The following is a 13,404-nucleotide window of genomic DNA, read 5'->3' as shown; positions in this document are numbered from 1 at the left end:
CATGTATATTCATGTGCAGCTAAGGTTCTTTCCATTTTAGAACACCCCCTTCCTCACCCCTGGCATCCTGCAATTGCGGTAAGTGTCCCTGGTCACAAGTCAAAAACTATGGTTCCTTCCAGTAGTTAGCATGTATCATCCAGAATCTGGTCACTAGGTATCACTGCTATGATCTCTTCAATGGGTGTAAAGCTGCCCCTGTAGAATACCCAGCACCATATTACTCAGCAGAAGACTGGTCCCAAGAATTAAACCCAGATTTACTGCATGGACGTTTGCTCATGTTATTCTATCAGAAAATTAGAGTATTGATTGAAAATTCTCTCAGATTTGAAAGATGAAACATACATTGAAGAAAGAGCAACATGTCACTGCAACATGGGAAAAGCTTGGGTAAGTAAGGGAAACAAGATTCTGTGTAAAATGGCATCAGAAGAAAGGTCTTATCGCATCTACCTGTTTTCAGCCTCTTAAAAAATTATAAATAAGGGTAAACTTCTTTTTATTTAGCTGTTTAAGTCCATGCTGCATTAGATACAAGTAGTTTTTCTCAAATTAGTGTTTTTACTGTGCTCCTGATGTGTTGGGTTTCCATATTGCATTTAATAGCTCGGTGCATATATGTCATTTCTGAGATATCTTCTTCACATGGACATTTAATATGAGGAAGACTATGCCCTGGAAATGTGCAAGAGATTAGCAGGTCTACTAAAGTATATTCAAAAGTTTATATCTGCAGAAACAGTTTACCTTTTTTATGAAGCCATGCAAACTAAAGGCTACTTGGGCTTTCTTACCATTTCATTGGTATCCTGCAGAGTGCTAGATAAACTGTCACGGATTTGATCAAAAGCAAGTCCTTCTTCTGCCAAAGCTGAAAAGGAAAAATAAATCCATGTCTACAGGAGCAGCTCTGAAATCCTTAAAAACAGGGATGGATGGTAGGAAAGTATCACCCCACCAAATGGAGCACCATATTACAGAGGTCTTACAACTTTCCCAGACTCTACTAACCCCTACCCAATTTACATCGATAAATGCTTTCCCATCCCATGTTTGGGTGAGATATGCTGATGTCAGCAGGCCTAAATATACAAAGGAACAAGTAGTTGATCTACTGAAAAACTATACAAACACTATACCATCCCTGTACCAGAAAAACATTTGACATTGACAGCTCTGCAAAAAGGGAACTAGATGTTTTCCCCTGCAATCATCATTAAAAAAAAAAGTATTCAAATTCGGATGTCATTTTAGTGGCAGCAATTAAAAGTCCATCCCCCCCCCCCCCGTCCCCCCCCACCACTGCCAGACATACTGTGAAATAAACTGTTGTACAAAAACGCTCAGCACATATGTAGCAAAGCTGTCTTACAAAGCCAGCAAACAACCACCACCTTACAAACTGCAAATTATTACACTAATTCTGAAAGCACCAATACACCTACTACTGGGGGGGAAAAAAACAGAAGCCAGCCTGCTAAAAATTCCTACACAGCTACTACATAGTAGCGGAGTCCTTCACCTCAGATACACATGCAGAACACAGACATACCCACAAACTCAATGAAAAATAAGGGATCATAAATGTGAAATAGGCAGATAAAAACTAAAATAGAAACTCAAAAGAAGTTGGACTCTGCATGCAATGCAAAGCTCAAGAAACACAAACAGAAATGCATTTTCCCTGAACTGAGAAAAATATGAAGCTTGTAAGACATGTATTTAGCCCAAACTGATATAGTACAAACACTAAAATAAAATAAAAAGCTTCTACTTGTGTTATTTTGATATTTTATTTTCTAATTATATTGGTACTGGTCTCTTTTTTTCTTTGTTAATTTTGTAAATTACTTTTATAGAAACTACTGCCCATTTTTCATTTCCCCCTCCCTATGCCTGACATTGATCTTTCACTTTTGAACTCATTTTACTCCATTTCTCACTGTTCTCAGATTCTGCCTCTGTCTACTCATAGCCCCCATCATTCCCTTTCACTATTCTTCTTCCAATCATCTCTTCACATCCTGCCACCCTCCCTCCAAGCCATCTCTCTACACCTTTTATTGTAGTGCACTCTCCAAAATCCCTTCCCATCTTTGATTTTATTCCTCCAGCCTACCTCTTATATATTACCCCAATGTTTCCCTCCCAGTCCTTAATCTCCTTCTTTTTACCCCACTGTATACCTACATAAGTATTCCCATACTGGGAAAGACCAAAGGTCCATCAAGCCCAGCATCCTGTTTCCAACAGTAGCCAATCCAGGTCACAAATACCTGGCAAGATCCCCAAAAAGTACAAAACATTTTATACTGCTTATCCCAGAAATAGTGGATTTTCCCCAAGTCCATTTAATAATGGTCTATGGAATTTTCCTTTAGGAAGCCATCCAAACCTTTTTTTTAAACTCCGCTAAGCTAAACACCTTTACCATATTCTCTGGCAATGAATTCCACAGTTTAATTACAAGTTGAGTAAAGAAAGATTTTCTCTGATTCGTTTTAAATTTACTACATTGTAGCTTCATCGCATGCCCCCTAGTCCTAGTATTTTTGAAAAATGTAAACAGATGCTTCACATCTACCCGTTCAACTCCACTCATTATTTTATAGACCTCTATCATATCTCCCCTCAGCGGCCTTTTCTCCAAGCTGAAGAGCCCTAGACGCTTTAGCCTTTCCTCATAGGGAAGTCGTCCCATCCCCTTTATCATTTTCGTCGCCTTTCTCTGCACCTTTTCTAATTCCACTATATCTTTTATGAGATGCGGCGACCAGAATTGAACACAATATTCGAGGTGCAGTCGCACCATGGAGCGATACAAAGGCATTATAACATCCTCATTTTTGTTTTCCATTCCTTTCCTAATAATACCTAACATTCTATTTGCTTTCTTAGCCGCAGCAGCACACTGAGCAGAAGGTTTCAACATATCATCAACGACGACACCTAGATCACTTTCTTGGTCCGTGACTCCTAACGTGGAACCTTGCATGACGTAGCTATAATTTGGGTTCTTTCCCACATGCATCACTTTGCACTTGCTCACATTAAACGTCATCTGCCATTTAGACGCCCAATCTCCCAGTCTCGTAAGGTCCTCTTGTAATTTTTCACAATCCTCCGGCGATTTAATGACTTTGAATAACTTTGTGTCATCGGCAAATTTAATTACCTCACTAGTTACTCCCATCTCTAGGTCATTTATAAATATGTTTAAAAGAAACGGTCCCAGCACAGACCCCTGGGGAAGCCCACTAACTACCCTTCTCCATTGAGAATACTGACCATTTAACCCTACTCTCTTTTTTCTATCTTTTAATCAGTTTTTAATCCACAATAGAACACTACCTCCTATCCCATGACTCTCCAATTAACTTTGGAGTCTTTCATGAGCTACTTTCTCAAATGCCTTCTGAAAATCCAAATACACAATATCAACCGGCTCCCCTTTATCCACATGTTTGTTCACCCCTTCAAAGAAATGCAGTAGATTGGTGAGGCAAGACTTCCCTTCACTAAATCCATGTTGACTTTGTCTCATTAATCCATGCTTTTGAATATGCTCTGTAATTTTGTTCTTAATAATAGTCTCTACCATTTTGCCCGGCACCAACGTGAGACTCACCGGTCTAAAATTTCCCGGATCTCCTCTGGAACCTTTTTTAAAAATCGGCGTTACATTGGCCACCCTCCAATCTTCCGGTACCACGCTTGATTTTAGGGATAAATTACATATTACTAGCAATAGCTCCGCAAGCTCATTTTTCAATTCTATCAGTATTCTGGCGTGAATACCATCCGGTCCAGTAGATTTGCTACTCTTCAGTTTATAGAACTGCCCCATTACATCCTCCAGGTTTACAGAGAATTCATTAAGTTTCTCTGGCTCGTCAGCTTCGAATACCATTTCTGGCACTGGTATCCCACCCAAATCTTCCTCGGTGAAGACTGAAGTAAAGAATTTATTTAATCTCTACTACGGCTTTGTCTTCCCTGATCACCCCTTTTACTCCTCGGTCATCTAGCGGTCCAACCGATTCTTTTGCCGGCTTCCTGCTTTTAATATACCTAAAAAAAATTTTACTATGTGTTTTTGCCTCCAACACAATCTTTTTTCAAAGTCCCTCTTAGCCTTCCTTATCAGCGCTTTGCATTTGACTTGACAATCCTTATGCTGTTTCTTATTATTTTCAGTCGGTTCCTTCTTCCATTTTCTGAAGGATTTTCTTTTACCGTGTTTCCCCGAAAATAAGACACTGTCTTATATTAAATTTTGCTCCCCAAGACCTGCTAGGTCTTATTTTTAGGGGAGGTCTTATTTTTCGGGGAAACATCGGGTCGCCCCCCCCCCCCACCTGAGATCGCCGGCTCCCCCCGCCCTCAGTCACTCCCGGAACTAACCTCTTAAACGCTTCCTTTCACCATTCATCTTCGCACTCGCCGCAAGCAGCAGGGCAGGCCACTCCTTCCTTCCGTGTCCTGCCCTCGCCTGACATAACATAACATCAGGCGAGGGCAGGACACGGAAGGAAGGAGTGGCCAGCCCTGCTGCTTGCGGCGAGTGCGAAGGTGAAAGGAAGCGTTTAAGAGGTTAGTTCCGGGAGCGATTGAGGGCGGGGGGAGCCGCCGATCGAGCGGGGGAGCCGGCGATCTCGGGTGGGGGGGGGGGGTGACCCCGAAGTTTCCCCGAAAAATAAGGCCTCCCCTGCTAGGTCTTATTTTCGGGGGAGGCCTTATATTTTCAAATTGCAGCAAGACCTCTACTAGGTCTTACTTTTGGAGGATGTCCTATTTTCGGGGAAACACGGTAGCTCTAATAGGTTCCTTCACCTCACTTTTTTTTTTTTTTATTTTATTTATTGAATTTACGATTTATTACAAGTACAAAACTTGAAATAGAAAAAGATGATTATAAGTCAAAATACAAAAGGAAAATAAAGTATTACATATTTAGTTTGAAAAATTGATCTATTCACTCATCTTTAGACCACAATTTGGAGGCATTACTCAATACTCAAGGCAACTTAAAACATAATATATGTATTAACCTATATCAGGAAAAAAAGGCGGCTGAGAGGAAGTCCCAGGAGTATTATACTTATTACGGAGTTAAAGTTGTTATGGTCCTTGGCTGTATCATAGAAGACTCAGCCAGCTTAGCCTCCAAAAAAGAATTTAACTGTTTTGATTCAAAGAACACATATTTAACGGAATTTAACTTCAGGACACATTAACAGGGAAAGTTCAACCAAAATAAAGCGCCTAATTGCTGTGCTTTCGGACGCAATTTAAGGAACTCTTGTCTTTTCTTTTGTGTTGTCTTAGAGACATCCAGATACATTCTTATTTTACAATCCAGGAAATCTTGATTTTTATGAAGAAAGTATTGTTTAAGTATCCAGTCTCTATCAGGCTGTAATATGAAAGTTACTTTAAGCTTTGCTGTTGTCAATCCCACTTAGTCGTCTTCCAAGATTTGTGTTAAATTCATATCTAAAGTTTCTACAGGAGCATGTCCTGAAACATCTAGTCTCTCACCATGTTGTCATTCTTTCTTTACAAAAGATGGTATATAATAAATTTTAGAAACTGGGGGATGAGACTGTTCAGGAACTTGCAAGACATCTGTTAGATATTTTTTAAAAGTTAAAAGAGGTGAGATTGAGATTTGCTTTGGAAAATTTATTAGCCTAAGGGTATTTGAATGTTGAAAGTTTTCCAAAACTTCAATTTTATTTTGCTGGAAAAGATTTTCTTTTATAAGATTAACTTGAATCTGTTGACAATTTTGTATTGTCTTGCAATTAGTTTCAATTTCTTTACCCATGGTTTCTAATTTTTTATCCAATGTTGGTATTTTTTCAGACACAGAGTTAAATTATTGATTTAAAAGATATGAACTTTTGAGAGAAAGAAGCTTCAAGACCGATCAAGGCTTCCCATATATTGTCCAAAGTTATTTCATCCGGTTTATGAGGCAAAAAGGACTTACTCAATTCTGTAGTGGCTGTGTTTCAATAGATACAAGATTTCCCCCAAGGAACTTTCTCCTCGTCCTGCTCCCGCCGTTTGCACCACGGGGAGAGTTGGCGTCTCTGGCCTCGAGTCCGAGCCCGCGCCCGGAGACCCCGTCGATTCCTGTACATCCGGCGTCTCCTGAGCCACTCTCGAGGTCAGCACTGGCATAGGAGGTGGAGTTCTCGAATTGGGACTGAACAATGTCTCATCTTCAGGTCGGAAGAGTGGCAAACCTCTCACCAAACTCTCCGACAACGAAGTAGAACCCTACAAGGAGCCTGGTAACAAGAAGCGGTCCATCGTCCCCACCCCAGGTAGGACTGGTGTCACGGGACTGGCACGTTGTCTGCCTCTCCGTCTTGGCATTTTAATCCAGGTAACAGCGTTTTTCAATTTTTAAGGGGGAGGTGAACCCGGAGCAACTTCTTACACATCTCACTCGGTCGCCATCTTGCCTCGTCACCTCACTTTTTAACCATGCCGGCTGTTGTTTGGTCTTCCTTTTTTAATATGTGGAATATATTTGGCCTGGGCTTCCAGGATGGTGTTTTTGAACAGCATCCACGCCTGATGTAAATTTTTGACACGCACCGTTCTTCTCATTTTATCATAGTCTCCTTTTTTAAAGTTAAACGCTAACGTATTTGATTTCCTATATATAATTCAAAGCTAATACCAAATCCGATCATATTATGATCACTGTTATCAAGCAGCCCCAGCACCATTACCTCCCGCACCAGATCATGCGATCCACTATGGACTAGGTCTAGAATTTTTCCTTCTCTCGTTGGCTCCTGTACCAGCTGCTCCATAAAGCTGTCCTTGATTTCATCAAGGAATTTTACCTCCCTAGCGTGCCCCGATGCTACATTTACCCAGTCAATATCGGGGTAATTGAAATCACCCATTATTATTGTGTTGTCCAGTTTATTTGCGTCCCTAATTTCCTTTAACATTTCTGTATCCGTCTGTTCATCTGACCAGGCGGATGGTAGTACACTCCTATCGCTATCCTTTTCCCCTTTACACATGGAATTTCAATCCACAGTGATTCCAAGAAGTGTTTTGTTTCCTGCAGAATTTTCAATCTATTTGATTCAAGGCTCTCGTTAATATACAATGCTACCCCTCCACCAATTCGATCCACCCTATCACTACGATATAATTGGTACCCCGGTATGACAGTGTCCCACTGGTTATCCTCCTTCCACCAGGTCTCAGAGATGCCTATTATATCTAATTTTTCATTTAGTGCAATATATTCTAACTCTCCCATCTTATTTCTTAGGCTCCTGGCATTCGCATATATACATTTCAAACTATGTTTGTTGTTCCTATTTACATCATGCTTAGTACTTGACAGTATTAATTTTCAATCTTTCGTCTGATTTTTATTTTTATTTAAGGACACCTGATCTACTACGGTCTCTTTTGCAACCTCACTATCAGGATACTCTATCTTCCCTGTTTTGGTGATAAAAGATACCTTATCGCGAACCATTTCTAGTTTAAAAGCTGCTCTATCTCCTTTTTAAATGCAGATGCCAGCAGCCTGGTCCCCACCCTGGTTAAGGTGGAGTCCATCCTTTCGGAATAGGCTCCCCCTTCCCCAGAATGTTGCCCAGTTCATAACAAACCTAAAACCCTCCTCCATGCACCATCGTCTCATCCATGCTTTGAGACTCCAGAGTTCTGCCTGTCTCTTGGGCCCTGCGTGTGGAACGGGTAGCATTTCAGAAAATGATACCCTAGAGGTTCTGAATTTGAGCTTTCTACCTAAGAGCCTAAATTTGGCTTCCAGAACCTCTCTCCCACATTTTCCTACATCATTGGTACCCACATGTACCAAGACAGCTGGCTCCTCCCCAGCACTATCTAGAATCCTATCTAGGTGATGTGTGAAGTCCACCACCTTCGCACCAGGCAGGCAAGTCACCAGGCGAACCTCACATCTATCAACCACCCAGCTATCTATATGCCTAATGATCGAATCACCAAGTACAACAGCTGTCCTAACCTTTCCCTCCCGGGCAGCACTTGGAGATATATCCTCAGTGCGAGAGAATAGTATATCCCCTGGTGGGCAGGTCCTGGCTACAGGAGTACTTCCTACTTCACCAGGGTGATGCTCTCCTTCTAGGAGACCTCCCTCCTCCAAGGTAGCACAGGGGCTACCAGACTGGAGGTGGGACTTCTCTACAACATCCCTGTAGGTCTCCTCTATGTACCTCTCTGTCTCCCTCACCTCCACCAAGTCTGCTACTCTAGCCTCAAGAGAACGGACATGTTCTCTGAGAGCTAGGAGTTCTTTGAATCTGGCACACACATATGACATCTCACCAACTGGGAGATAATCATACATGTAACATTCAATGCAAAAGACTGGATAGAGAGAAGGTGAGGTGATGAAGTCAATGGATGGGAAGTAGTAGTAATAGCACCCCTCTCGCTGCTGGATTGCGGACTCCATCTTAGTGTTTTTGAGTTTTTCAATAATTTAAAACTTGCTACAGTATTACCGGTTTTCTATCTTCTGCTCTCTTCTCTTCTCAGCCCATCTTCCCCTTCTGTCTCCACTGTTCTTCTCCCCCTCACTCAGGAGTCTTTACTGTGCATTTTAACTGAAAACATCAAGTCCCTGCTATATCTCTACCAATAGCTGAGTTCCTGAATTACCTTCCTCTCCAGTTGCTGAGACCCCACTACTCTAATAATGAAGTCCTGCTCTCTGCACTCCTCCGCTGCCCCATAGCCAAATTTTCAGCTTCTCCCCTCCTCTCATTCTTCCAGTTCCTGTTCCCCCATCTTTGGCCCAGTCACAAGTCCAAGACTCCACCCTCTCTCCTCTAACATGAAACTCCTCTTCCCACCCAGCATCTGCCTTCTCTCTTTCTAACATTTTCTCTCACCCAGAGAGAAACAGATCTACAGTAATGAAGATAAGCAAACGTGGGACCTCAGAGTCAATGCATACATATAAGACCCTGCCACATCCCTGCCTCCTCAGCCTGTGTTAATAACAGGAAGCCTGTGTTAATAACAGGAAGCCTGTGCTGAAGAAAGGGCAGGAATGCAGCAGGGCTTTAAGTGTGTACAATGGTTCAGAGGCCCCAATGCTTACTTTTTCTTTGTCTTTTCTTCATCAGCCACAGAACAGCTTCCACACAATATGTGCTGCTGCTGTTTGCTCCCCAATTCCAACTTCTGGCACCACTGCCATGGTCCATCTGAGCATGCCCAAACGCCAGATAGGGCAATCCAACCCTGCCAAAGCCTATGACCAGATCTGACTAAACAAACTGAGTGCACATTTATCAGACTCTAACCTTTCCTCACACGACCATTGCTCAGGAACACAAATGCCTTGCAGGAAATTGTACCTCTTGCAACCACCATCTGCCCAAAACTGTATAAGACCTCCCCTTCTGAGATAGGTCTGTCCGCTGTGTCTGTTTCGGTGACTGTGTCTGTTGAGCTGGTGCTCTCTCTTGATGAGCTGGAGCTTGGGGAAGGCACAGGTGATGGGGTCTGTGGCTCAGGTGAAACAGAAACTAGGGACCTCTCTGGCTCGGGAGAGGCTCGGGAGATTAAGCTCTCTGCTTCTTCTTCCCTTGCCACTGATATCACACTAAAATGGAAAAGAAAATATATTTAACTTCAGAAATCTGTTAGCAGGAAAATATGTGTAGCATAACATGAACTAAAGCCAGGTTGGCATATAGAAATCACTTTCTGATGCCTGTCTAACATTCTGAGAAAAGAAGGTGCAGGATAGGAATAATATATTAAACTTGAGACAGAACTACTGACATCAAAAAATAAATCTCCTATGCCCATAGTGTGTCCTTATCCAAGCCACTCTTTCTCCCAGTACACAACAGTATTTTTTCCTAAACTCAAACAACAACACTATCCATCTCAGAGGTAGCTAGCTACATATACTGTACTAAAATATGAACTATACGCAATACATAAATAGTCTATTTAGATTTACTGACATGAACTAAAACTAAACTAAATAGTACTTTTATACCGCAATGACATCAGTTCTATGCAATTTACAAATATTAAGAAGCCAGGAATATTTGGGAAGATACTATCAAAATTGAAACTTAAAACACTTAATCACATTATTAATACTTTTCATTACATTTCTTCAGATGGACTGAAAAGGACAGTTTCCCTACTTGAGACAGAAGAACAGATTTTCACTACTCACACGGCTCTTGGGAATGGAGTTTCCTCATTACTGGAGTTGGGGTTTTCTTCCTCTAGAGGCAGTTCTGCGTCTTCCCATGGGTTGATATGCTTTGGGCTTTTGGTTTTCTCAGGGATGTGCTCAAATACATGAGGGCTTGGTGTAGCTACTCGTGGTGGTGATGCCACAGGAGTAGTTGTGGGTGTAACAACAGGACTTGCGGCCTCTGGAATCTTAAATCCTATGACTTAGAAATAGCAAAATACAAAGAAAATGTTAAAACCTCAATGTAAGAGCAGTTATTTTAGTCTGACATCAAAGTACCATCAATTTGAGCCCTTGAACTTTAAAGAATATATTTTTTTAAATAATGGCTGCAAACAGTATATACAATAACAGACCAGACAGCTCAAAAGCTATAGTTCTTCAGAAAAAGCTTTGAGTAATATACAAACCCTTGCAGTAATTACTAAACTCAAGGCAAGAGATAGTTGTTTGGTAGTCATACAAATTACCTTGAAACATTCATTGTTTATTAGTCCAAACACCTGAGTTTATGCCACCCTGACAAAAGATGGAGACAGAGGGCCACAAAGCAGTATCTTTACATCAAATGTCAATAGACTAGAGCCAACAATCCCAAAGAAACTATAAATCTTTAAAATGGAAAAAAATCATAGCACTCCCCCCTTCTCCATCTTTTAACAGAGAAAAGAGAGGAAGAAATAGAGAGTTTGAATAAGACCAATCAGAAGAACAAGGTCAGCACAACTTTTGACTATCCAAGGAGACTCTGGACTGATCTAACAGGATTCAAGGAAAGAAAAATTTAATAGAAAAGACTAAATTTCTCCTTCTTTATTATCCTGCTAGACTAGTCATGATGTATGGAAAACAGGTGTGAGGATGTTATAATGCCGTTGTATCGCTCCATGGTGCGACCGCACCTTGAGTATTGTGTTCAATTCTGGTCGCCGCATCTCAAGAAAGATATAGTAGAATTGGAAAAGGTGCAGCGAAGGGCGACTAAAATGATAGCGGGGATGGGACGACTTCCCTATGAAGAAAGACTAAGGAGGCTAGGGCTATACAGCTTGGAGAAGAGACGGCTGAGGGGAGACATGATAGAGGTATATAAAATAATGAGTGGAGTGGAACAGGTGGATGTGAAGCGTCTGTTCACGCTTTCCAAAAATACTAGGACTAGGGGGCATGCGATGAAACTACAGTGTAGTAAATTTAAAACAAATCGGAGAAAATTTTTCTTCACCCAACGTGTAATTAAACTCTGGAATTCGTTGCCGGAGAAAGTGGTGAAGGCGGTTAGCTTAGCAGAGTTTAAAAAGGGGTTGGACAGTTTCCTAAAGGACAAGTCCATAAACCGCTACTAAACGGACTTGGAAAAATCCAAAATTCCAGGAATAACATGTATAGAATGTTTGTACGTTTGGGAAGCTTGCCAGGTGCCCTTGGCCTGGATTGGCCGCTGTCGTGGACAGGATGCTGGGCTCGATGGACCCTTGGTCTTTTCCCAGTATGGCATTACTTATTACTTATATTGTAAGCCACATTGAGCCTGCAAAGAGGTGGGAAAATGTGGGATACAAATGCAACAAACAAACTAACTAAATAAATAAATACAGGAAGCACCTAAACTTTTCCTAATGCAGGTAGAAGACAAAGCTATTCTGAGAATGCCTGCCCCAAAGGCAGCTTCTTCCCTGGATTGCATATCTACAGTAACTTATAATGCTTAGAAAATAATGAAAGCACAGTAGGCACCTTGCAAATATCTTCCAGAGAAAACAATCCGCACCTCCTCCTAGAAAGAAGCTTGCATCCTTGTCAAATATCCCCACAGTGCCTCCAAGGTTTGAAAACCTTTCAGCAAATATGGTAGGGAGATGATCTCTCTCACTCATCTAGAGGATGATTTGGAAGCTGCTTCTCCCTTATAAGTGCCACTGAACAAGAAACGTATACCACCTTCCTAACTGAATTAGTCACCTTCAGATATCTGAGAACTCAAATACACCAAGAGATAAAGAAGACTATCTTTTCCTTGGAATTTCACTTTTGAAGGGTGCTGAGAACTAGATTAAGATCTCCTGAGCCCTACAGGAAGAATGAACCTGTTTAACTCTCTGAAGGAAATGGACCACCTTTGAAAGAGATGCTACCAAGGAACTCCAGATGTTACCTTTATAGTATGAAATAGCTTGAACCTTCAGAGAATTAGGCAATCAATCCTAGACAATCATTCCGAATAATCAACAATACTATCACAACTAGATTACTGCAATGCAGTACAAGTAGGATGCAAGGAAAGCACTGAAATTGCTGCAAAACATCCAGAACACAGCAGCTAGGCTAATTTTCAAAAAGTCAAAATATGAAAGATTCATCCCAGTGCTCGAAACACTACATTGGCTGCCAATCAAGGCTAGACTTATCTTCAAAGCTAGCACCATCATCTACAAAATACTATTTGACATGTCTTCAGAATATAAGAACGAACTATCCCCAAGAAACACAAGCCCAGAAACCAGAGGCTACCTACTTCTTCACCTACCCAGCTGTAGAAACATAATCTACAAATCTAATTACATGGCTGGATTTAGTTACCTGGGTTCAAAATGGTGGAACTCAATACCAAAGATCACAAGAAGCATCACCAGCTATCTATACTTCAGAAAAGAATTGAAAACATACCTCTTCAGAAAATTCTACAATTCAATAACTTAGCTACCAATGTCCTCACTTCCTATCTGGAAACCATCTTTGAAAATTCAACCAGAATGTAAATGATCCTTCCACTTCCTAAATGTAAACCATCCTTGTAAGTTCAACCAGAATGTAAACTTTCAAACAATATGTAAATTGTAAGCCACTTTGAACCGAAACCTGTTTTTGGAAAATAGTGGGAAACAAGAATGCATAAACGAATAAATAAAATCTGTACCATCATCAGGTCTCCAATGTGCTACCAAATTGCACCAACATAAATAAAGTGTTGAAAATCAAGTGTCAAATCTCTAAATATATGTGTATAACCTCCAAAAATCTCTTAAAATTCGATCTTTAATAATAGTTCACTTACTAGCTCATTCAGACAATGTTAGCTTCCAAAGTTCAAATTCAGTCTCCCGATGTAAGTCTTTGGTTACTAATATGCAAAGACA

The 13,404-nt window shown here is 41.0% G+C and overlaps 1 protein-coding gene across 1 annotated transcript in view; it reads right to left on the bottom strand.

Moving 5' to 3' along the window:
- The window catches only part of KIAA0586 (KIAA0586 ortholog), a 311,131-nt gene that overhangs the window by 148,247 nt on the left and 149,480 nt on the right, over positions 1 to 13,404 (bottom strand). The window contains exons 23-25 of the mRNA XM_030214301.1: positions 10,244 to 10,469; positions 9,405 to 9,652; positions 798 to 874 (exon numbers count right to left, since the gene is read on the bottom strand). Of these exons, the coding sequence (XP_030070161.1) occupies positions 798 to 874; positions 9,405 to 9,652; positions 10,244 to 10,469 (551 nt within the window). The remainder of the gene's footprint in view (positions 1 to 797; positions 875 to 9,404; positions 9,653 to 10,243; positions 10,470 to 13,404) is intronic.

The sequence above is a fragment of the Microcaecilia unicolor genome, chromosome 9 (genome assembly GCF_901765095.1).
Source record: "Microcaecilia unicolor chromosome 9, aMicUni1.1, whole genome shotgun sequence".
Lineage (NCBI taxonomy): Eukaryota > Metazoa > Chordata > Amphibia > Gymnophiona > Siphonopidae > Microcaecilia > Microcaecilia unicolor.
The sequence above is the reverse complement of the archived record's forward strand: the minus strand, read 5'-3'. Positions and strand labels throughout refer to the sequence as shown.